This window comes from Mugil cephalus, chromosome 2 (assembly GCF_022458985.1).
Source record: "Mugil cephalus isolate CIBA_MC_2020 chromosome 2, CIBA_Mcephalus_1.1, whole genome shotgun sequence".
NCBI lineage: Eukaryota > Metazoa > Chordata > Actinopteri > Mugiliformes > Mugilidae > Mugil > Mugil cephalus.
This window is the reverse complement of record NC_061771.1, coordinates 27,716,013-27,742,936: the sequence shown is the minus strand read 5'-3', so window position 1 is coordinate 27,742,936 and position 26,924 is coordinate 27,716,013. Positions and strand designations below refer to the sequence as shown.

The 26,924-nt window shown below is 41.4% G+C and overlaps 1 protein-coding gene across 1 annotated transcript; it reads right to left on the bottom strand.

Annotated features, from left to right (window-relative positions):
- Positions 1–503: 503 nt before the first annotated feature.
- On the bottom strand, positions 504–26,188 carry LOC125001606. The gene is made up of 17 exons (XM_047577249.1): positions 26,158–26,188; positions 24,695–24,772; positions 16,450–16,490; positions 16,315–16,367; positions 15,957–15,997; positions 15,800–15,825; positions 15,539–15,615; positions 14,832–14,869; positions 14,303–14,514; positions 13,892–14,142; positions 11,415–11,528; positions 10,966–11,107; positions 9,340–9,444; positions 8,842–8,934; positions 5,751–5,855; positions 5,262–5,354; positions 504–2,305 (listed from the first exon to the last, which is right to left on the bottom strand). The coding sequence occupies exons 2-17, from the start codon at positions 24,751–24,753 to the stop codon at positions 2,043–2,045; spliced, it is 1,713 nt and encodes a 570-aa protein (XP_047433205.1). The 5' UTR covers positions 24,754–24,772; positions 26,158–26,188; the 3' UTR covers positions 504–2,042.
- Positions 26,189–26,924: the final 736 nt, after the last annotated feature.

Genomic DNA, 26,924 nt, shown 5'->3' with positions numbered 1-26,924 from the left:
ATGTTCTTTGAATGATGGTTTAGCCCTTCCCTAACACTAACCCTCAAGAGAGGTTCATGGCTTTAAAAAAGAGAAAATTAAAAAATAAAATGTTTTCTTTGTAACGTTGCCGATCATTATATACTGTATGTGTTACATTATTTATGTGTCTGCCTGACTAACGGTACACCACCACTGCCATGAAACAAAGAGAGAAAATGTGGCAAAGTATTGCAGACCACCTGAATGCATAAGTGTTGCACAACACACACTCACTACTCTGCTGAAATATCACAATTACAATCCAAATAGTTAATTAACATTTCCGAAAACATAGTTCTACTCTGATTATGAAACAGCTGAAACTTCAAGTGAAACTGACGGAAGATGTGAGTCCATGTTGGCCCCTTTTGCCCCACACTCCTCTGCTGTTCCATCAACTATATTGTTATATACTTTGTTGTCTAGTATTATAACTATTAATGAGGAAACGGGAGACCAGGAAGATTTGCACATCTGCTTGTATTACTCTTCAATTCAGGACGTCAGTTCACAACTCATAACACAGGGGGGCGTAACCGTATCCCTGGAGGGACAGACTTGGGCTGTCAATACATAACATATATGTATCCAAGTGTTTGCATGTGTTTGTGAATGATGTCAAGAAAAAGAAGACTCGACAAAAGACAAAAGATTTTTTTGGAGTGCAAGTTAATTCAAGGTTATATAACTGTAACCATACAGACAATGAATAAAAGACAAGATTTAATGACAATGAGATATACTTCTTAAGTTATTTTTACTTATTACTTTCATGTATTTGTGTGATAACTGTGTGAAAGTAAAAGCCTTATTTGCTGAAGCAATAATTGTACCACCAAACTCGACAATCATTGTATCCCTAATCTAGTCATGCGTCATACATCAACATATTCTTGTCAGGAGACAGACAGCAGAGAGGCTGGAGCAGATGGAGGAGGAGATGCTGAAGGAGATGCTGTAAATTACCAGGTGAAGTGAAATCATGATGGATATGTTTGTCTTGAGATTCATCACCGTGACAAATGTCAGTGTGATGATGATCTGAATAAGAACCAGTGGCCACTAATCTGCCTGTTCAAAGGTTCAAATGTTACTTAATTTATACCCAAATACTTTATAACACTGCAGAATGCATTGAATTCTTGTGTCCTCATCATATATTCAGATATGAATGTAAAATGTTGATTTGTTTGTTTTTTCTGACTGTGATCATATGCTTGATTGTTCTGCTCTACGTGACGTGAAATAATGTTTTCCCACCAATATCAAAGTCAAACCAACTCCCTTGGGAGCATAGGCTGTAAAAAAAGACAAGGGAACAAGCTAAACATTAAAGTTAAACTAAATGTGGTGGTGTTTGGGACAGACGTCTGGGGGGAGAAGAGGAAGGAGGCAGGGGATGAGAATATCAACAGAGTGTGTGAAACCAAGAAAAGAAAGTTTAACGCTAAATGGCTGATTTATCTGTCTTATTTATAACATGGAGTTACAGAAAGGTGAGTTGTTGAACAGCTGCACCACAATGGAATAAAAATGGGTTTTGAAACAGGTTTTAAAACACACAGTGAGGAGCTGGTCTGATGTGGTAGATTGTTCCATAGTTTGGGAGCAGCAACAGAAAAAGACAAGGGCAGATTGGGATTTATGGTTTGTCCCACCGAGATCAAATACGTCTTTTACAAGCGAGACCTAGACAAGAGTCAGACTCACTGTGAAGCATCAGTGCTAACCACCACACCAATGTGCCACCACAACATTAAGATAAGCGTAAAATGTAAAAATACACCTTCAGTCAAAAGTTTGGATTGAATTTCAGGGTGTGTCCAAACTTTTGACTGGTAGTGTTAATGTATTCCTTGCTTTACACACAAATTTTGTCATTTAACATAGAAAATTTGAGGGATCATTAACAGTTGATAGTTGTGTCTGTGTAAAACACTGTATTAACAAGTCATGTTTAAAACACTGACGTCCATGTTTTTGAGTTTTCAAAATACACAGATTTGAAGCTCATTGTAATTTCAGTGTAAATTCAGTGTTTGAAAAACAAATGGATCTATTTTACGGAAAGCGTCGATCATGACTTTACAAGCATCTGATCCCTTGTTCATCACGGTGTCGATCAGCTTACCAGCTTTGTCTTCCCTGGACAAGGCTTGCATCTCTTCCAGTTCACTACTGTTTATAACCTTTGTCTGCAGAAGCTCATTCAGCAGATTCTTCAGAACAGGATCAGACACTCTGTTAATAAACTCTGCCCGAACAGACTTCAGCTGCTGAGGACCTGGAAGATAAGAAGAGAAATTATATGAATTTTAAAGTTTAAGGACCTGTAATGAATATTGGTCTTTACAAGTATTTACACCAAGTAGCCTACATAAGAATTTATCCTCAGGTAATGATGAATTATTATTATAGTTGGATTACGAATGTGTACGGGTGATGCAGTATTATTTGTGCTTTCAAAAAACACAAAGTATTTCCAGTGTTGTCAGTTTTTAAATAAATAGACACATAATAAGTCAAATAAGTCAATGAAAGTGATGACATCCTCAATGTAATGTAACACTTAATATATACACCTAAATATAGGTCAGTTTTTGATCAAATCAAACTTTAAAGTCAGTTTGACAACTGTGTCTGGACACAATGAAATTGTGTTTCTCTTAGAGATTTGTGACTTATATATAAATAGCTAAAAACCACCGTTCCTAAGTTAAATTAATAATAATAATAATAAAAATAATAATAATAAAGTAAATGCAAATGACACAGAGCACTGTATCTTTTCCACTACAATCAAGAGTTCAGCAGTCTAACAACATGTTGTACAAAACTGATCCTCAGTCTATAAAGCTGTAAATATGTTCTTGCGCACAGCCAGTAGTTATTTAGAGGGCGTGAGGAGTGTCTGATGACCTTTCTTGCATTGTTGTTTTAAACAGAAGGCAGCTCTGATAACTTTTTCCGCACCCCTCACCACTCTCTCCAGGGCCTTCCAGTGGTAAAGGCTCATTTTATATTGTTAATATAATGTTGATGGATGTTCAAGTGTCAATATGTTGTATAGGTTTAGTTTTAGTTCGTTATTTGACCAGCAGTTGCCATACCAACCACTCCGTAAAACGATCCTGTGAGAGAGTTGAAAAAAATATATATATTTCAAAATAAATACAGTGTATAACATTCAACTTTTCCTTCTAATGGGTAAAGGTAGAGCAGAGCATAATGTTAATTAACCAAAACTGCGAATGAGTCAAAAGGAAGTGTGGATGGGTCATTGATATCCTGTCTCTTTGTGGCTCCAAACTCTCAAAAAGTATCGTACCGCACCATGTTCTCAGCTTATCTGGGTCTGGCTCGCGGGGGCAGCAGCTTCAGCAAGACGGTCCAACTGGCCCTATGCCCGAACCACCTCTCAGCTGACTCCTCTCGATGTGGAGGAACAACGGTTATACTCTGAACTCCTCCCGTGTGTCTGAGCTCCTTACTCTATCTCTAAGATTGAGCCTGGCCACCCTGTGGTGGAAAGGCTTAGCTCTCTCTTCACCGCAACAGACCAGTTAAACGCCCACATCACTGCGGATGCTGCTCTCATCCATCTCTCAATCTCCCGCTTCATCCTACCCTCACACGTTCACAAGATCCCAAGATACTTGAACTCCTAGACTTGAGGCAGGACCTCCTTCCCAACCCAGAGTGGGCAACCCACCCTTTTCCGCCTAAGGACCATGGCCTCAGACTTGGAGGTGCTGCTCTTCATCCCAGTTGCTTCACACTCGGCTGTGAACCAATAAAAGCTGGAGGTCGTAGTTCGATGAAGCTGAAGAGGAACATCTCCTCTGCAAAAAGTGTTTCAACATCAAAGCCTCAACCTCCAGGCTGCTTTAGTGCCTGAGTGTGGACAGATTGAAGCTCATCCAACATGGCGACCACGAGCTTCGCCCAATTTAGACTTCAATTTTTAGAACCCAATGGGCAACATGATGATGGTTTGTCCATAGTATATACAACCAATGCTCATGACCAGTCTTATGTTGGAACGTGGTGTTAGTTATGGACAGACTGAGTATCGCACAAAACACTGCTAGGGTTCAGATCAGTCCTCCCAGTCACACCTCTCCAGGCCCTGCTGTCATTATCCATGTGAGCACTGAAGTCCCCCAGCAGGATAATGGAGTCCCCGCTTGGGAAGAAAACCAGAATCTGTCCTATTGCCTCTAAAAACTTACTTTGAACTGCTGTTCAGACAACCGTCAGGACCCATTCTCTGACCCGAAGTTGCAGGGAAGCCACCCTGTAGTCCACCAGAGAGACCCCCAACATGGAGGCAGAGAGACTGGGGTTGGTGATTTTGGAATGATCGTTAGGAATGAGGGGGAGATAAAGCTGGGTGTCATCAGCATAGCAGTGGATAGAGATACTGTATTTTTGAATAATTTGGCCAAGGGGAAGCATGTAAATGGAAAATAGAATGGGACCTAGGATTGAACCTTGTGGAACTCCACAGGAGAGAGCTGGAGGGGAGGACTGTGTGCCGAGGTTTACGAAGAATGATCTATTGTTGAGGTAGGATATGACCCAGTTCAGTGCAGTGCCATTTATTCCGGTGGTATGTTGGAGACGGTCTGTAAGGATGTTGTGGTCCACTGTATTGAATGCAGCGCTGAGGTCGAGAAGAATGAGAATGGCACAGTTACCGGAGTCAGTGGAGAGGAGCAGGTCATTGTGAATTTTGTCCATGTCCATGACATAGGTTACTAGTTTTAAACATCAGAGCTTCAAAGCTGGAAAAGACGTCAGTGGCAATGGGTGTGCAGTAAAATGGCTGCTAGGCCTCCCCCTTGGCCATTAAGCCGGGGGGAGTTGATAAAATCATAGTGGGGGGGGGGAATAGAGCCGGTAGAAGAACCGTAAGAGGGATAGCGTGTATCTTATCTGCACCGTAAGTAGCGAGCACATTACGGATGAGATTAAAAAAGTGTACTATTAGCCATCTGGTTGTTTTTTGAAATGCCGGCCTGCCACATGAACGACTCTTGTTTATTATATGACGTAATAGTTAAACCGGAAAACAGACTGTGTTAACACGCTGAAAAGACACATATGGCCACCTAGTGGGGAGGAGGAGGGCATGTTCCTGTTTTCTCTGCTGCATGTAAACTGGGACAAGTACCACATTCAGAAAGTTGAATTTCGAGCATTAAGATGTGCATGTAAACACATTGAGTGTTGCTCACCTCTTCTGTCACTTGTGACTAGGGACGATGATCCTGGCTCAGTGGATGGAGGTCGGGCTGACACGAGACTTAAGGCTGAAGATAGTTGTACATCTGAACCATAAAAGACAAAACTGTGAAAGATGCACTCTGGGGTAAATAGACAACATACAATATGAATATGTACGTGACACTTTTCAAGGCTAAAACATGTGAAAGTCTCTAACTTCAGCTAAAATTAAAAGACAAAAGTATTAGAAGACCATTAAGCAGTGAGTAACACAGCCACAGGTATTTGACAGTGGCTGCAGAATAAAGGGGACAGAGGTGTGTGTCGAACACACCTCTGTCCCAAAAAGCTTCTCAAAATTGTCAAGAAGCTACAGTACAAAGCAGGGACATGGGCCAACATAGGAATATACCAAAGGTAAATGTCTTTTGTTTCTTGTCATTAAAGCTCCATAGACACTAATTTTTGCAAGTTTTTTATCTGAACAAAATGTTTCTCACCTCCATTTCCAACTAGTCCAGGGAGTGATGAGGCTGAGTCACTGGTTATAGTGTGGGTTATCTGGCTTGATGGGCCTGGAGCTGAGGAGGACATTCCACCTGAAACTAAAAGTAGTAAATAAAAACGAGGCACAGAAACTGAACAACTTTCTGGAAAAAAAATAACAACAAAAAAGCAAACAACGCAAATAAGGGTGGACTTTAAAGAAAATGTGGAGTGGTGTGCTCTAATCATTGTGAAAAGATTTACTGCACACTTCATCTGGATTTCCTCCAATGAACCACAGAGAGAGCCGTTATCCACAAATGGTAAAAACATGGAACAGTAGAGAACCTTCTCAGGTGTGGCCGGCAGACCAAAATTACCCCAATAGCTCAGAGACGACTCATCCAAGAGGTCACTAAAGACCCCACAACAGCATCCAAAGAAGTGCAAGTTCTCACTTGTCCCAGTTAAGGTCAATGTTCATGACTCCATCATCAGAAAGAGACTGGGCAAAATGTCCTACATTGCAGAGTTCAAAGATGAAAACCTCTGCTGAACAAGAACATAAAGGCTCGTCTCAGTTTTACCAGAAAGTATCTTGATGATCCCAAAGACTTTTAGGAAAACACTCTGTCGACTGACGAGACAGAAGTTAACACCACATTTCAGAAAAACACATCTTACCAACAATAAAATCTGGTGGCAGTGTGATGGTCTGGGGCTATGAAGCCTTGCTGTGAAAAATCGAACCATGAATTCTGCCGACCATGAAAAAATCCTCAAGAAGAGTGTCTGGCCATTTGTTGGTGACCTCAAGCTGTTGAGAATTTGGGTTCTAAAGCAGGACAATGATCCAAAAACACACCAGCAAGTCCTGACCTGAATCATATTGAGATGTTGTGGCACGACCCTAAAATGAAGTGGTGTCTGGAAACATAATATTGTTAGTGGGGCCCTCTGTGAATCATAAGGTAAGGTAAGGTAAGGTAAGGTAAGGTAAGGTAAGGTAAGGTAAGGTACATAAGGTACAATGAAATTTCATTGTGCAATGGTGGGTTAGTCCTGAGCCGCTGTGACCAACGTTACCCGGTGCCTACCTCCCATGTTATCTGCAAACACTGACTACTGAGTTGACCTGTTTATCAAATTTGAGTTCTGAGTCAAAGGTGACACCGAGGTTCTTGACATGGGGTTTGATGAGGGTGGATAGGTTGCCGAGACTGTTGGATATCAGATTGATGTTGTCAGGGGGGCCAAAGAGAATGATTTCGGATTTGGATTCGTTTAGTTGAAGAAAATTTTCTGCCATCCAGGACTTTATTTCCTTTTTGCAATCGTGGATGTTAGTGATTTTGGATTGGTCAATAGGATTGAGGGGGAGATAAAGCTGGGTGTCATCAGCATAGCAGTGGAAAGAGATATCGTCATTTTGAATAATTTGGCCAAGGGGAAGCATGTGAATGGAAAAGAGAATGGGACCTAGGATTGAACCTTGTGGAACTCCGACAAGAGAGGGGAGCTGGAGGGGAGGACTGTGTGCCGAAATTTACGAAGAATGATCTATTGTTGAGGTAGTATATGAACCAGTTCAGTGCAGTGCCATTTATTGCGGTGGTATGTTGGAGACGGTCTGTAAGGATGTTGTGGTCCACTGTATCGAATGCAGCGCTGAGGTCGAGAAGAATGAGAATGGCACAGTTCCCGGAGTCAGTGGAGAGGAGCAGGTCATTGTGAATTTTGTCCATGTCCAATTCTGTGTACACAATGGCACACAGGACTGGACTTGGGTTACTAGTTTTAAACACCAGAACTCCAAAGCTGGAAAAGACGTCAGTGGCAATGGGTGTGCAGTTAAATGAGTCTCTGAAAATGGCTGCTAGGCCTCCCCCTTGGCCATTAAGCTGGGGGGAGTTGATAAAATCATCGGGGGTGGGACACACTTCCAGGAGTTGGGTGAGTTCACCGGGCTTCAACCATGTTTCTATTAAAAATAAGAAATCCAGGTTGGAGTATAAGATGAGGTAATTTAGAATGAAAGTCTTGTTTGAGAGAGACCTCACATTTAGGAGGGCCAGGTTACACAAGGAGGGAGGTGGTGTGGCAGGAACGCTGAGTGTTATGCGGGAGAGATTGTTATAATTTACAGCTTTGAAAGTGACATGAGTGCTGAGGGGTCTAACTGTCACAATTGTCTCAATGGGGAGACCAGTGGCAGGGGGGTGTAGTGAAACCTGGGGCTTGAAGGGGGACGTCGCGAGAGTAGTGGTATTCTTAGAGGGGATAATGTTCTGACAAAGGAATGATTTGTTTGATAAAGAAAAAGACCTCACATCAAGAAGGGCAACTCTGGTTTGGGGTAAGTTGATTGGTTGAAGCAATATTAAGTTTTCAGAGATAACACCTCTGTTGGTTTTATATAGTGGTGGTGTCTGTTGGTGACAAAAATAGGAATAGAGCGATGTGGAGTATTAGCGGGATCTAGCCACAAGGGGAGATGGCGTGAGACACAGGTGTAGCAGGGCTTGTTTTGGGCATGGGGGAGGAAGAGCAATCAGACTGGCAGGTGAGTGAAGATACTCACATGCGGGCATAGCGCACAGCGAGGTTGGCAGCCAGCATGCGAATTACTAGCGTGTTTAAATGAGACATATGAGACGAGAAATAGGAGTTCTTTTCATCCGATTAAGATACCCAGATAATGCGATAGGGATTCAGTTTTCTTTGCCATATATATGCTTAATGCGATTACAACAGGATAATGCATGTGTGCATGCTCAACAACGGCTGCACTGGCATATAACCTTGGAACAAAAACATCCAAGAAAGCCGGTTGCAGAAGAAAAAGGTAAATAGAGCCGGTAGAAGAACCGTCTGAGGGATAGCGTATATCTGATCTGCACCGTAAGTAGCGAGCACATTACGGATGAGAAACTGGAAAAGCGAAACGTATTAACACGCTGAAAAGACACATATGGCCACCTAGCGGGGAGGAGGAGAACATGTTCCTGTTTTCTCTGCTGCATGTAAACTGGGACAAGGACCACATTCAGAAAGTTGAATTTCGAGCATTAAGATGTGCATGTAAACACATTGAGTGTTGCTCACCTCTTCTGTCACTTGTGACCAGGGACGATGATCCTGGCTCAGTGGATGTCGGTTGGGCTGACAGGGGACTTAAGGCTGAAGATGCTTGTACATCTGAACCATAAAAAAATCCCAAGACAAAAGACAAAACTGTGAAAGATGCGCTCTGGAGTAAATAGACAACATACAATATGAATATGTACGTGACACTTTTCAAGGCTAAAATATGTGAAAGTCTCCAACTTTAGCTAAAATTAAATGACAAAAGTATTAGGAGACCGTTAAGCAGTGAGTAACACAGCCACAGGTATTTGACAATGGCTGCAGAATAAAGGGGACAGAGGTGTTTTTCGACCACAAAAAGAGAAATTAATTCAAAATTGTCAAAAGCTACAGAACAAAGCAGGAAAATGGGCCAACATAGGAATATACCAAAGGTAAATGTCTTTTGTTTCTGGTCATTAAAGCTCCATACATACTTATTTTTGCAAGTTTTTATCTGAACAAAATGTTTCTCACCTCCATTTCCAACTAGTCCAGGGAGTGATGAGGCTGAGTCACTGGTTATAGTGTGGGTTATCTGGCTTGATGGGCCTGGAGCTGAGGAGGACATTCCACCTGAAACTAAAAGTAGTAAATAAAAATGAGGCACAGAAACTGAACAACTTTCTGGAAAAAAAAAATAACAACAAAAAGCAAACAACGCAAATAAGGGTGGACTTTAAAGAAAATGTGGAGTGGTGTGCTCTAATCATTGTGAAAAGATTTACTGCACACTTCAACTGGATTTCCTCCAATGAACCACAGCGAGAGCCACAAATGGTGAAAACATGGAACAGTAGAGAACCTTCTCAGGTGTGGCCAGCAGACCAAAATTACCCCAATAGCTCAGAGACGACTCATCCAAGAGGTCACAAAAGACCCCACAACAGCATCCAAAGAAGTGCAGGTTCTCACTTGTCCCAGTTAAGGTCAATGTTCATGACTCCATCATCAGAAAGAGACTGGGCAAAAATGTCCTACATTGCAGAGTTCAAAGATGAAAACCACTGCTGAACAAGAACATAAAGGCTCGTCTCAGTTTTACCAGAAAGTAACTTGATGATCCCCAAGACTTTTAGGAAAATACTCTGTCGACTGACGAGACAACAGTTGACACAACGTTTCAGAGAAAAAACATCTTACCAACAGTAAAATCTGGTGGCAGTGTGATGGTCTGGGGCTGTGAAGCCTTGATGTGATAAATGTAACCATGAATTCTGATGACAACCAGAAAATCCTCAAGGAGAATGTCTGGCCATTTGTTGGTGACCTCAAGCTGTTGAGAGTTTGGGGGGGGGGGGGGGGGGGGGGTTGCTTACTATTGATTGGACAGAAAAAAAATCGTCACGATGCAACGCCAGGTACAAAGCAGGATGTTTTGACTGGCAAATTGAGTGTTTTTGACTTGTAGTAAGCTGCTCACTTCTAACTTTCTGCTCTCATGTCGGTATGTTATAATGACTGGAAAAGCAATGTCGTTCTGGACCAACCCGGAGGTGAGGGCTCTTCTGTCCTTGTTTTGAGAAGAGTATACAGCAGGATTTTGACACGGAATGACAAGGTTTCCCATCAGATCATGACTGAGATGGCCAAACTTGGCTTTATCAGGACGGTAAAACAAATAAAAGAGAATTGAAGGCCGATTATCCAAGCCAAGGGGCACAACTATACAAGTGGTGCTGACCGAAAGGTCCCAAAATGGTATGAGGAGATGGATGCAACATACGGCCACAGACCAGGGAGCACCAGTAGGGAAGCTTGCCTTGAATCCATTACACTGTTGGCACAGTCTTCCACTATGTTTTTATCTTTTATAACGTTCATTGTTTTTTGCTTGAAAGCTCATAACTGCGTTATGGTTGTTTTCTTTCATTCACTGGTTGTTGGAACATAACTTTACTGTGTAGTGCGCTGTTGCTAGTAGCAACAAGCGTGGGTGTAGCTAAAGCCCGCAAAACCGGGGGGAGGGGGCGGTCACTCCTAAGCAATGGAAAAGGTACTTAAAAAATGCTGGTCTAGTGTGGAGTGGTGAGGTGTGGGGTGGTGTAGAGGTGGGGCATGTATGGAAATCCGGTGTAACAGTAATGCTCAAGCCTTCTTTACCAGGTAGTTCTGCAAGATACTCCCAGACATGTCTCTCCTCTTGGTCTCGGACTCTCACAGTAACTTTCTTTGTGTTCGGAGTCATTCGAATCTCAAATGTTGGGTGGTAGTTTGGTCCATAATTCAGGTCAAACTGAGCACGCTGTAACATTATAACAACGTTGTTAATGAACTACAGGAATAAGCCATAAAACAGCTTAACTGATGGTTTTAGCATCTTTCCATCCACCATTTATTTCCTTCATATTCCTTCATATCATACATAGCTGCAGTACTTTCACAATACAGTACAACATACTGGTATCTGTGGCTAAGTTCTTCATTTATGATAATCAATTGTACAATGGAGGATTTCTATGTAACTCATCGGTTTACATTATTAAATCAAGGCTTACAGTGAAAGATTGGGTTGGAGTAACTTTTCTCCAAGCTGAGTGTGACCTACTCACCTCAGGCTGTATCAAGTCAGCCTCAGGACAGAGAAGACTGTAAAACTGGCCTATAGTGAGCTGACAAGAGGAAGGCGCCTCGATGTGCTCCGCCATTTCCTGATGGTATTTCACCTTCAGTAGAATTTGGAGAGAATTTAGTTGGACATTTTAAGAATGAGTTCCTTCTTGAACTGATATAAAGTTAGGTCACACATATTGAAATGTGAGTCCTGCTACTTTTATTTCACATGTGCAAAAGCAATTTCAACAACCTCAGAATATGTTGGAGCAGAAAAAGATTCATCTTTAATTCGTAAAGCTTTCACATCACACTTAGCAACAGAGTTGTTTGTAAAACATAAAAGAGGAATCTGCTGATAAAATAGAAAAAAAATCCAAATTCTTCCCATAAATACTTTGATAGTAAATATAGAGTATGATCATTACGGCATGAGGGCGGAGCCATAATGTCACACTTTCGGCAGATTCACTCATGTTTTCCAACAGTTTCAAAGAAATATTGGATCATAAATTGTACTTGCTTTTCAAAATGATTTTTGCAACTCTTACGGTCCTATGGGATCTCTTTACAGAGTGGTTGGCATAGCAACTGATGGTCGCCATGATGTCACATCCTCTTTCTATAGTGTCAAATAACTAAAACAAAACTTATCCAAAGAGTTGACACTTGAACATGAATCACCTCTTCGTTCCAATGCGTATTTTTCTGTCTCCTGTGCGAAAATTACATATATTAATAAAGAGGTTATATCATCACCACTTTAAGGGCTGTATGACTAATTTTGGACACAAACACCAGTGAGATTGCTACGAAAGTGTCAGAATAAAGATGTATGTTACTGTGTCAGAGAAAATTCCCCTGGACAAAGGTAGAAAATATAAATTTTTGTTCTTGCTAAAACAAAAACAATCTTATTTAGAGTAAAAACCACCTCTGATATGTGGGGTAGTAGCCCAGTTCAAATGTGAATTAGGAATGTAAAATCTGGTGAGTAACTGTGCAAAAGTAGATGGTAAAAAGGTGAATCTGAACAATTGTAGAGATGTTTTAGCCCATTTATGTCCAGGCGGAACCACATATTATGCCTTTCACATTTATGGCACTTTCTCAGATACCAGTCTGAAAAACTATTTTTGTTTCACTGATATGTCACTAAATACAAATACAGCAATTTTGACACATTCACCCATGTTTAAAAGGAAGCCTTTGATGAATCTCAAACGAGAATATCTCAACAACCAATTGGTCGATTTTAATGATTGAGACCTCTATCAACCAATCAAGGTCTAGAGAATCGAATACCATGTATTTAACGTTGCAACTACCAATGACGATCCAGAGCGAAGTAAACATGTCATGGTTTGTCTTTTATTTTGTGAGTCATGTTTTGTTTCCTAGTTTCCTGTTTTATTTTGTTAAGTTCTGTATTTCCTGTCTTGTGCTTCATTGTGTCCCTTGATTGTTAATTGGTTTCTCCTGCTGTGATTGCCCTCATGCGTCTCACCTGTGCCTTGTCTTCCCTGAGCCCTCTTGTGTATATTTGTAGTCCTGCCTTCCCTGTGTTCCTGTTCGTGTCGTTAATGTCTCCACGCCATGTTCCATGTTTCCTTGTTCTTTGTTTTTCCATGCCACATTTCGATGCCATGTCTATAATTCCTTTTTGATTTTTACATTTTGGTTTTCCTGCCACACGCAGCGCCTTTGGTTAATTATTAAGTATCTTTTGTTTGAATTCCTTGCCTGCCTCATCCATTAGTCCTGCATCTCGGTCCTCAACTCCTCACCCCCTACCCTCCTTGACAAAACACAAAGATCGCATATGATCAACGACCCTACACTGAAACCTAGAAACATCTTCCTCTTCATGTAAATAAATGGGAGCTTCATGATTCATTTCAAACTGACGCAGAGTCATAGCAGAAGCCATTAGCAGCGTTTTCTGGAGTTGGAATACAATTTAACAGCAAAGGTAAGACGTACTTTATGATTTTGCAAGTATCATTTTTGTGACTCTTCGGCTGAGTTTTTGTCGCACAGTAAAGAGACAGATATCATTGTGTGGCTATCTTGTGTGGTGAGGTTGGTAGAAGCACTAAATGAAATGTCTGTGAAATTGGGGTTTTATTTGTGTTTCGTTTAGGTGGCAATGCCTGATAGAGGCTTTAGATGAGTTTCTCCCCATCATTTTGGTGTATTACATGTTTGTAATGGTGCATGTTAGCATGCCTTTAGACCGTCTGTAGCGCACGTCTCACCTCAGCCCCTTGTATGTGGGGCACTTGGGACAAAGAGGGAAATTTTTTATGTGTATTTTAGTGTTTAAGTTTGAACCAAGTCCCTGCCCACTAATGTGGATGGGACGGGGCTTATGACCTTTACTACAGCTGGTCCCCAGGAGGAGCTGTTCCGCCTCCATCTTTATACGGTCCATGGTGAGAACCTAAAGTAAAGATTGTATCTTCAATGCCCTCACCTCTTGCAGCGGCACATTTCGTGGCAGCAGAAACACGTTGAGCTTTTGGCTTTGATTCTTGTACGGCGGTCGGTGGAACAACAGCACTTGTCCACATATTGGTATCTGGGTGTTTGGAGGTTGTTTGATGGTATCCCACACCAAGCCAAAGGCAGATAAGTGAGGTACATCCACGACCACGTGAGAGGCTGTGATCTCCAGGGGCTGAAGGATGCTCATCCCATCATTACTAATGTGGACCACGGAGAGACCTTCAGCAAAAACAAAAGCAGAAGCAAAGCTGTAAGACACAGGACAGGGCACCATTTACCCAACCTCATGAGTCCTCTGACTCCATGTCATTAAGTAGAATAAAGAATAAGACAAGATAATCCTTTATTTATTTTGGAGCTCCATACTGGACATACTTACCAGGTAGATTTCCACAGTGTGGGAGGTGCAGCTGAGAAACAGAACCCTCAGAACAACTTATGCTAAAGAGTGGACCTGCAGGGGTCTTTCCAGCTGATTTGAGGAGGTCCTCGTTCCACTGGATGATACAGTACATCACCTCACCCCGAGTCATCTTAAACACCAGTCTGGTCAATTTACACTGGAACACACCTTCAGACCAGCTCCTAAATCTGTACAACACAACACAGACAATGTATAAATAAATAAAGTTTATCAATTTGAACATGAAATATCTTGTCTTTGTAGTGCGTTCAGATGAATGTAGACTGAAACAGAGGTTCTGTTTTTTACTCGTGTTTTATAATTTCTCCCAACTTCATTAAATTTGGGTTTTTATGCTAATGGAAGCTACTGAAGACCTCCTTTACTGTAATAGGACTGTGACTGAGTCTAATTGGAGTCTGAATTGACTTCTGCCGATTTTTTTCATTCACTTAATCAAAACTTAAAATGACTGAATGTAGTGGAAGATATTTGTCTGAATTACCTGTAAGACGTACGTTCAGGTGAAAAGGGTGTGGGGGTCTGAATTTTAGAAAGACACATCAGTTATTGATACACTAGAGACTAGTAGTTCTGTACAAAACATAAAATATCAATTAATAATTAATAAAATACATTTCATCAGTTTGAGGGGAACATTTAACTTTCCATTTATTATAATAATAATAATAACCCAACACTTCCCTCTCACATCCAGGGTTCCCCAAGGCTATGTCCTGGGACCCCTCCTTATATACATCCTTCCCCTTCTCAGAAAACACAATATCAGGTTTCACTGTTATGCTGACGACACCCAATTCTACTTCTACTCCAAACCCACCTCCCTCCTCCCCCCACCTCCCTCTGTGGCTGTCTAGATGAACTCCAGCTCTGGTTCACACTCAACTTCCCAAAATTAATCAGTAACAAGACCAAAATCCTCTTGAATGGCACAAAATCCACCCTGTCCAAATCACATAAGTTCTCACTACTGACTGTTCTGATTGAATGATTTCTATATATTATTGTTTTCATGTTTATTTTGTATTTCATCTTCATTTGTAATTCACTGTGAAGTGATCTTGAGTTTCTGAAAGGCACTTATAAATAAAATATCCATTTTTATGTTTATCTGAGGCTGGTGTGTGGTTTAATCAGAGAACTGAACGCCATACAGTAATAAAATAATAAAATGACAAACTGTAAACTCACATGTATGTGCTGCACCTGGTCCACAGAAGAAAATGGTGTTTTTGTTTCGTTTGGATTCAGTGAGAGAGCAAAGTCATCTGATTGTAAAACAAAAAAAAAATTTAAAGTGACACATTTAAAATAATTGACTGATTGATAGAAGATAGACAGAAATAATATTAAATGGAAATATTCTGGTATAAATGTCTAAAACTCCAACCTGAGTGCTGTATTTTAGGAAATGTTCTACCAAGTTCTTATCCAGATATGGAAGATACTTACCAACAGGTGCAACAGAGCTTCTTGTGCTATATGAGTAAATTCAAATGTGGTTAATATAAGAGGTGTAGTTGTCTACCACACTCTAAACACTCTATTTTATTTATCAACACTTTATCAACATATTTTATATAATTTATTATTTTCATGATATGCTCACCTGGATGGAGTCAATTCTGCCACGTTCAGCCTTAAAGACTTCTAGATTTCAGAGAAGGAAAAACAATTTGAGTGCAATGAGTTCCAATGTGTCGGACACATGCAATATCTACATTACAGCTGTGTCCATCGAATACAATGGGGCACATTCATGAATAATGACAAACGGCTCAACTCTCATGACCGTCATCATTAACTCAGGTTCTGTGTTTCATTTTGATTCTGACTGATCAGAAAGTTAAGTGCTACGACCACACAGCATTTCACTTATATAGGATGATGATGTCAGTCAAAATACATCCAATCCAACTAGTTAATTAGGCGTTTTCTTTAGAACAATAAGTAGCTCCAAATCTCACCTGCAACCTCATTGACTCTATGTTGGAACTTCCAACGGACTTGGTCTGTTTTCCTGATGAGAATATGTGTTAAAAGTACAGTGCATTGTGACTGTGGGGGTACCACATGAATAAGATATTTTTATGAATACGTACCTATCGGAAAAGCTTCAACCAGGTTTTGTTCCTCCCTCACTCTGTGGGTACAAATCAAGAGAGTTAATACTCAAGTGCAGTGTTTCCCAGTCTGGGGTCCACATCTGACTTTGGCATTCCAGCAATGCCATGAAAACCCCTCTTCACTTCACTCTGGCGTGGTTTGTCATAAGGGAATGTTAAGAAGATTAAAGGCATTTGTTTTATGATGCCATTTAACACCTTCAGAATGACACAGCTCAAAGTGGGTTGTGAAATCCCAGCCCGATCCGCTATTTCCCTCCGGAATGTACCCATAGCCAGGAAACAGAGGGCTAACAGAACTTGCATCTGAGGAGGTAAGAGCAGTGTGTTGGGGAATTGCACAGCTCCAGCAAAACATGCCTTGACAGTCAGAAACGGCTCATAAGCCATTCTTCACTTTTGTCAAAAATGTTTTGACGGCCCCTGCTATGATGGCCCCTGCTATGATTGACGAATTGTGATAATTATGAGGACGACACAACATTTACGATCGGTCCATATATTAGTAAATTAAATTATTGTCATGATTAAAGACTTTTTTCCCCCCAATAAATTAACTTTTAATACAGTATGTATTTATTTTAAAAGGGTGTGTGTTAACATTTCCAAGGACATTTCTTTCGAAATTGTGCATACGCATGGTCTGAGGGAGTTCTAAATTTGTTAAATTTAGGTAAGAAGAAATTGATGAGTCGAAGATTTGTGCGTCAAGCGCGCTTGTGCACGGTCCACGCACAGATTTGTGCGTATGCACGGTTCGTAAATGAGGTCCATTGTCTTTACCATCAAGTGCTATCTCCACATTTGATGGAGACCCTTGCCAGTACAGAGCCTTCATTAAGGCCTTTGACAAAGGAGTGGAGGAAAAGGCTGGCAAGAGTGTAAACCATTTAACGGAAAGAAGCACAAGGACAAACTTCCCCTATTGAGACAAAGGGGAGTGTGTTTTGCATGCTTATGTGCTGACCACTTGAGCCGGGATCGTAAAGGCTGTTGACTTGCCAAGTTTGTCGCCAAACTCATCCCACGATGCTTCACAGTGAGCAACATATTCATTAATACACAGGACGAGATGTTGCAATCCCTTGTGGCATGATCTAAGGCAAAACTCCTTTAGAAGCCAGGTCCAACTGGACAACCAACCAGCGGACCAGTGGTCAGCTACTAACTATGTCAGAAACGAGGTACAATTAGCCTAAAACACCAGCTAATTAGCATAGACACCAGCAGTAGGTAACAGAGATGAAGGGAATGCAACTACACTCAGACCAGGACATCTCATCCTTCTGCCTATGTCAAAAACGAGATACAATTAGCCTAGCCATGGAAACAAAACAATAGAAAGCACCAGCTAATTAGCCTAACCGCCAACATTGAGAAGAAATGATGGGACATGCAACTATGCTTCAAACAACATTCCTCCCCTCTGTCACTGGCTTAGCAGTGAGCTCCAGCGTCCCAGAGTCACCCCCTCAATGCAGCCACCATGTGCCTTTCAACCGACAGATAAGATTAATCTAACTACAACTGCTACTTAATGTTAGTACATAGCTAGCCTTACCTTTAGCATGCTCCCCAGCTAGCGTGCTTCCTCCGTAGCCACAAACACTGGCTCGCTCGCTCCGCTGCCAGGGACATATTCTTTACAGCAACCCTTTGTTCTTTTGCCAACTCAAATGCCCAACTCACACAGGAGAGCAAGGGCAGATTTCAACTCTGTCTTCCCACGGGACAGTTAACTCCACAAAATACATTTTCTTATCTTTCTCAGACCACAACAGCACGTCCAGTCTTCTAAGGGTCACGGCTGTCTGTTGTGGAACGGTCAGGGTGCCATCTACAGTGGGGGAAATAAGTATTTGATCCCCTGCTGAATTTGTAAGTTTGCCCACTTCCATAGAAATGATCAGACTCTGGTTTTTATGGTTGTTTACTGGTTATGGGTATAGACAGAATATCAATCGAAAATGCATAAAAAACACACAATCTAAAAGTTAAAAATTGTTATGTATTTTATTAAGGGAAATAAGTATTTGATCCCCAACAATTCACTTAGAATTCAGGCTCCTACAGATTGGCTGGTGCGCATGTGGCACACAGCTGTGCTCAGTCAACTAATTACCAATACTCCTGATCTTAACTCGTCATGTATATAAAGCACACCTGCTCTAAGAATCAGTTTCTTACATTCCAACTTCTACAGCACCATGGGCAAGACCAAAGAGCTGTCAAAAGATGTCAGGGACAAGATTGTAGACCTGCACAAGGCTGGTATAGGTTACAAAACCATCAGCAAAAGGCTTGGTGAGAAGGTGACAACTATTGGTGCCATTATTCGCAAGTGGAAGACCCATAAAAGGACCATCAACTGTCCTCGGTCTGGAGCTCCCTGCAAAATCTCGCCTCATGGAGTGAGGATGATGATGAGAAAGGTGAGGGAGCAGCCTAAAACAACACGGCAGGAGCTTGTTAATGATCTGGAAGCAGTTGGGACCTCCGTCACCAAGAAAACAGTTGGCAACACACTGCGCCGTTATGGATTGAACTCTTGCAGTGCCCGCGAGGTCCCCCTGCTCAAGAAGGCACATGTACAGGCCCGCCTTAAGTTTGCCAGTGAACATCTAAATGACTCAGAGAAGGCTTGGGAGAAAGTGCTGTGGTCTGACGAAACCAAAGTTGAGCTATTTGGCATTAACTCGACCCGCCGTGTTTGGAGGATGAAAAAACGTGAGTATGACCCAAAGAACACCATACCCACGGTTAAGCATGGAGGTGGAAACATCATGTTTTGGGGCTGTTTTTCAGCAAAGGGTACAGGGCAACTTCACCGCATTATGGGGCCAATGAATGCAGCCATGTACTGTAACATCTTGGACAAAAACCTTCTTTCCTCAGCAAGAACACTGAAGATGCCTCATGGGTGGGTTTTCCAACATGACAATGACCCAAAACATACTGCCAGGACAACAAAGGAGTGGCTCAAGAAGAAGCATATTAAGGTCATGGAGTGGCCTAGTCAGTCTCCAGACCTTAACCCGATCGAAAACCTGTGGAGCGAGCTGAAGCTCCGAGTTTCCAAGAGGCAGCCAAGAAACTTGAAGGATTTAGAGACTGTCTGTAAAGATGAATGGGCCAAAATCCCTCCTGCGCTGTGTGCAAACCTGGTGACCAACTACAAGAAACGTCTCATCGCTGTGCTTGCCAACAAAGGTTTCTCTACAAAGTACTGACTTGTGTTGTGCTTGGGGATCAAATACTTATTTCCCTTAATAAAATACATAACAATTTATAACTTTTAGATTGTGTGTTTTTTATGCATTTTCGACTGATATTCTGTCTATACCCATAACCAGTAAACAACCATAAAAACCAGAGTCTGATCATTTCTATGGAAGTGGGCAAACTTACAAATTCAGCAGGGGATCAAATATTTATTTCCCCCACTGTAGGTCGGTCCTCAGCTCCCAGGCTCCACCCACACTTAGCTGCCCTACATTATGCCTGCGCCTTGCTGATCTGGCCTTATCTCCCTCCTGAACAAACATAATATGCTTATTCTCCTCTCTAGCAGCTGAGGAATTTGCTTCAATCTGTTTTCCTCAATTGCAGCTGCTAATCATTTCAGAACCTGGTTGTGGCGCCAGGTGTATCTACCTTGGGAGAGACTAACCCTACAATCTGACAAAATGCACAAGAACAAAGTAGGCAGGCAGCATCCTCCCCTAACCACTGGTTTAGATTCTGGGGAGATGGCAGCACATAAATTGCCCCTATCATAAATTTAATCCTACTAGCCTCCATGCTCCACAGCTCTCTCCATGATACCTTCCTTTTCTCTACACTCTCCCAGTTCACCCACTGTCCTTGCTTAGCCTGCGACACTGCCTTCGTGCATCTCATTACTTCCTCTTGCCTATGAATGCCCCATGATATCCCTGAGCCTGAGGGCAGCCTGTGCCTCCTGAACTACATCTCTTGGGTTACACTTTTTCCCTGTTTTAACCATGGGGGCTGTCCACCTGACTACTGGATCTTTTGACTGAGTAAGGAAAAATATGAGGAGCTACTCAATCCCACCAACATGTATTCCTTAGGGGAAACAGAGCCAGAGGGCCTGAGGTTGGGCAGAAATCACTGAGGTAGTGAAACAACTCCTTGGTGACGGAGCTCGAGGAGAGGATGATCTTAAGGCTCTGGATGTTGAAGGGCTGTCCTGGATGACAAGCCTCTGTAACATTGCATGGGCATTGGGGGAAGCGCCTCTGGGGTGGCAGACCAAGGTGGCGGTTCCTATCTTTAATAAGGGGAGTTCCAACTATAGGGGGATCACACTCCTCAGCCTCTCCAGCAGCCCAGGATGCTGAAAAAGAGAGTCAGCTATTTATCCTCACTAGGGTGCTGGAAGGGAAATCGGTGTTTGCCCAACCAGTCCAGATGTGTTTTGTGGATTTGGAGAAGGCCTATGACCGTTACCCCAGGGGCATCCTGTAGGGGGTGCTCCACGGGTATGGGGTGGATGGCCCCTTGCCAAGGGCATTCAGTCCTTGTACCAAAGGAGTGCAAGTTCGGTCCGTGTAACCAGCTGTAAGTCAAACACGTTTTCGGTGAGGGTTGGACTCTTGCTGGGGTGGTTTGCAGTCGAGTGTGAAGCGGCTGGGATGAACATCAGCACCTCCCAGTCTGAGGCCATGGTCCTCAGTCGGAAAAGGGTGGATTGCCCACTCCAGGTTGGGAGGAGGTTCTGCCTCAAGTGGAGGAGTTCAAGTATCTCAGGATCTTGCTCACGAGTGAGGGTAGGATGGAGCGGGAGATCAACAGATAGAGCTAAGCCAAAAGCTCTCAATTTACTGGTCGATCTATGTTCCAATCCTCACCTATGGTCAAGAACTTTTGGTAATGACCGAAAGAACAAGATTGTGGATACAGGCGGCCGCAGAGTGGTCGGGCTCAGCCTTAGAGATAGGGGTAAGGAGCTTGGACACTCAGGAGGAGCACAGAGTAGAACTGCTGCTCCTCCACATCGAGGAGTCAGTTGAGGTGGTTCAGGCATCTGGTGAAGTTGCCTCTCAGCCTCGGGTTCGCCCCAGGACATAATGGGGGGATTATATCCCCCTGTCTGGCCTGGGAGGGCCAGACAGTTTTTATGTTCTGGATTTCCTGTCTGTGAAGATCAGAGGAGGGTCAACAAGCTAGACAGAATTCAGCACAGAGTAAGGAACTAAGGTAAGCACCAAAAACTAAGACTGTAGACTGTAAAAGAGAACACAAACAAATGAATCAGAAATATTGTGATTGTATATTTATCTTCCCCCGTGACCCAGTTTCTCTTCACATTCAGCTCATGGACACATGTCCTGACATTTTCTTTGATGTGACCGCGAACAGCGGCTCGCAGTTTAAATTCTCTATGTCTCACTGCTTTGACGCGCACATTGTGAGAGACAGAGCAAGTCTGTCTAAAACGGTGGGAAAAATCATGTGTCTAGTTTGTAAACTGCAGCCGTCCCATTCATTTCAGTGCAACATTTTTCACAGATTTTTGTGACTTGCGTATTTTGTAGAGAAAAGTAATAGCACACCAATTCCGATCAATCCGCACGTTTTGATATATAACTCGTCCGATGAGTTAAGAGATGAAAAAAGTGAGGAAGATGAAAAATAATAAGAAGAAGAAGAAACAAGCAGTATAACAATAGTGCCTCAGCTATTTCGTAGCTGTAGGGCCCTAATAAAGGAATGGTTTTAGACATACCATGTTTCCACACAGCAGCAAACTTTCTGATCTACTAAGGATTATAAATTACACATATAAAGTGGTAACAGTGGAATCAATGTTCATTACTCCAAAAAAAGCCAAGTACAAAAACAATGTTTCTTTGGCAATTGTGACTCTATTTCTGAGAATTTTCTAAAGTGAAATGAACATATACATTCTCAAAATATGAGCAACAGACAAGGCCGGCGTTACATTAGGTGTAGCAGTATGCTGCTCATTTAGACACAGCAACAGCAAGGAGAACAGCAACAGGTCTGAGATGCTACATTTTTCTCCATGTTTCAGTCACTCAGACATGGGTCAGTATACCAAAGTATTACCTGGCCAAAACTCCCTGCATGTTCTTCACACGAGTTATGTGAAAAACGTAATGCTTACTATGAAATTTATCACAAGCTGATTGTTGAAGAGTCAAGCAACATCATATGGCAACAATGAATGAATAAACTCGTTATTGTCATGAAAAAAAAAGGGTCTTTAATGAAATAATTGCTAACTTAAACTAACTGAAACTGAGGCTAACCCACTTTTCCAAATCCATACTAGTTGGTATGGATCATTGTTGAGTCCTTTTGTCCTTAATTTAATCTGATAATCCACATTTTTTCCTGGCCTCACTGTATTTACTGCTGCATTTGCTGCTGCATTTCACTGTCTTCTTGCCACTCAGGGTGGCATTGCCCTAGGTGGCAACGACATTAGTGCAAACCCTCTATAGACCCCTTCACGTATCGTAAACAATGTGACATATTTTGAGGGGTGGGGCTTAACTGCATACATCTCAAACACTATAGCCTGTAAACGCTGGTTAGCATATTCCAAGAGAGGGAAACGTATATTTTAGAGAATATACTGATACACTCACTCAAGTGAGACAGTGAGTGTTATTTGAAAAAGTTGACTCTGAGGGGACGGAGTCTGGTCTGTCTTTATCAAATGAAGCCTCTCCAACAAAGATATTACAGGAACTAAGTGGAACCACTGTGGAGGGTAAAGTAGTAAATGCAACTTCTGCTTGGACACTCCTGAATCATGTAACTAATGTTGCATTGGCTCGCCTTTAGCATTACCATTGACGTGTAACAAGAATCTTCTAAATAAGCATTAACTTTACAAAATTTCAGTCAAAATTTATTCTAACCTATAATGCTATCCAGGCTGAAACTGATAATGCACTACATATACATCTGATATGAATTGTGCACATTGATTGCAGTGGCTGGTATGTGATAAACTTCAAGTTAGTGTTTTTGATTTTTTGGTTTTGGCCATAAAAACTACACCTAGACGTCATTTTATGGTTGAAAGAAACAGTAATAATTGAAACATTGTGACATCACAGTGACATGGTGGAGAGCAGTGTCTTTGTCCATCACACCATGGTTGTTGGGTGGATTCATCAACATTAACAACAGCCAATGTGAGAGAGGCCTTTAGCTGCTTAGAAGTTCCCTTGGGTTCATCTGGGACCTCTCCCACTATTATGGAGTGATGTTTGTTGGTAGACCACTCCTGTAGAGGGGAACCGTCATCTTCAGTCTGTCTGACTGTGGATTATTTGTGGCTTCCTTAGAGCAACACATAACAAACCACTTAGTTGAAACCAGAGACTGTATAAAGACGGACGGAGGAACTGCTCCTCTAAAGTGAAACCAAAGCAAGTAGAGCTCCCCCTGATGACTGGCTGCAGTACAGGTCATAGGCTCCGTCCCCTCTAAAATACTCGTAAAATATTTTTTTTCCAAGAATGGTTTCAATCAATAATGGTGTTTGATCCTTTTGGTAAGATAAGGGGAATAGGTATGATTTTAAACCGAATGACCATGAATCGGGATGAGGAAGTATTAATGCTCTCCCACACCTGGGACTCTCTCCTCCAGAGACCATCAGATGGTGGGGAGCATGGCCGACCAGGTCAGTCACACCTATAGGAGGAACACCACGGATAAAGCCTCTGAAGAAGACTGCAGGTGACAGTTGAAACATGTCGGGTATTTAAAAATGTATCTATTCCCCTTGTCTTATCAAACACCATTAATAAAATTTAAGAAGACAAAATTAACACTTTTAGCTTTATGATTTCAGTCAATGTAGGTAGTTATAATTAATATAATGTTAAAGTAATATAATGTTAATGCATGTTTATGTGTCAATTTTGTGGATAAGTTTCGTTTTTGTTAGTTTGACACTATAGAACAGGATGTGACATCATGGATGGCGACTGCCATGAGAGTTGTAAAAAATTTTAAAAAATTAAAAAGTACATTGTATGATCCAACATGTCTTTGTAAGTGGTGGAGGTAGAGTGTAGTATTGATTAAAGTAGTTTTCAATGAAACCGATTCCATTTTGGCAGGTTTAAAGCTTCAAACGTGGATCAGGTCAGGTTCAGAGGTGTCTGGTAACACGTTAACATCACACTCAAAGGAAATGAAATGTTCAGACCGTTTAAACTTTGCTGCAGACGATGCTCGCCTCTCCTCTTCTTCGCAATAGTCACCCATCTTCTGAAGTTGAGTCTGTCTGGGAGGGAAGTTAATTAGAGACATGCTGATTAATATAAATGTTAGAATAATGGCGTACCCACATTCACTTTGGTTGACCTGGTTTCAGAGTCTATTACATTTCACACTGTTCTTTTTACATCTGTCCCAGTTTTCATCCTCTCAAGTATTGTCATAAAATTTGACACTTTAAATCGGGGGTCAAACTCATTTTAGTTTGGGGTCCACATTCAGTCCAATTTTATCACAAGCGGGCCAGACCAGTAACACAACAGCAACTCCCACTGCTCCCAACCCTACCCTGCGATATCTGGTGTTCCCCAAGGCTCTGTTCTGGGACCCCTCCTCTTGGCCAGATCCTCAGAAAACACAACATCAGCTAACACAACCTATAAGTAAAGACAACTCCAGATTTTTATTTATTTTTTTTTTTAATTATGAGAATGCTTACATTTAATAAACTATCCTTGAAAAATTATGTAATTTCTTTAGTAAAAAGAAAAAAGTACAATTTGGGCATATTGCTGTCTGCTGTTCAGTCCTGGTCCCAGTGTTGTGGTCTTTTCACTTCTCTTAGTAAAACAGTGGACAAATTAGGACAAATAGAAGTTATATTCATTGACAAACTGCAGTCTTCTACGTAACTTTAACGCATTGTAAATTCATGCTGTGGGCCACGGACCATAGCTTTGACACCTCTGCCTGAAATCGTTTCTTTGTTGTGGCTTCATCATGTTTGATCAAAATCAGTGTTTCAACCGGAAAAAAATACTTATTAAAAACATTTGTATTCATGCCGGTTTCAATACAGGACTTTTATTAAATTATTAATAATTATGCGTGTTTATACTAAAGGGAATCTGTACTCTATCCACCGCAGCTGACGTCGCCCTCCTTTCTAGTTTCAGATCAGCTTCATAAAGTCCAGTTAAGTTCTCCAGTAATGAACAGATTAAACATTACAGATAAATATCCACAGCAACTTGACATCATGCGTATGGGGTGTCGTTTATAAAGCTGTGCGTGTTAAAAATGAACACGCAATTTTTCCAAAATTTAGCTCTAAAAAAACACACACACACACACCCACACACACATTTAGTAAATGGTGAATCTAAATCTAAATATAAAATATTAACATTTATATTTAAGAATTACCATTTATATTTAATATGTATATCTAACATTTAGATTTAATTTTAAAATTTAGTATGTAGATTTAGATTTAACAATTAGATCTACTAAATGTGATTTTTAAAAAAAAGTGTTTTTTAGCTAAATGTGGGCAAAATGCGTGTTCATTTTAACACGCGCAGCTTTACAAACGGCACCCCATACATGCATGCTAGAAATATTATAATAAAACTAACATTTCGTCTTACCAGAGAGCGAACCTTTACCCACCTCGTTACGCACCGATGCCAGCTCCTCAATAAGGAAAGTAGTTATGGGCTCATGTAGAAGTTGCCAGGGATATATATGCCCACTTCCAATCCGATCCCTAATGACTCGAACCCTGAACCCTCATCCTGATTTACGTTACGTCACCCGTAAGTAATTAAGCGTCAGGACGTGAGCATCACATCCTATCAATAAAAACGGAACAGCACTTACCACCTTTCATGTGACATTGCCAAAAACCAAACAAACGTCCTGTGATCGGATGTGACCAAATCATCAGACTGCAATAATCACAAACTTCATACAGTTGTGACAATCAACGTTGATACTTTTCGTGCTCATTCCAGAGAAAGATCGGAACTTTGTTTGTTTGTTTGTTTGTTTTTAGGATTTAGGATATTCCGATGACATTTCTCCTATTTGATTTGACAGCACTGGTTAATTCTCTTACCATAAGTCAGCATCAGTGCTGCATTAAGTGCCCATTCACGGACTCGCTGACTTATTTTTAATTTGATTTAATTGGACCCATATATATTATGTTGCCCCAGTCAGCTATAATTGAGACAATGTTCTTGCTGCGTCTTTTTATTGTTCAAACCATGGGAATGCTGTAAAACACATTAATTTCTCACAGTGTTGACATCCAACACAGGGTTATTATTATTATTATTGTTGTTATTGTTATTATTATTGTTAACAACCATTCAGGTGTCAGTGTAAGCATTTTAAGCAACCTAATATTCAAATAGATACTATAAAATAGATGT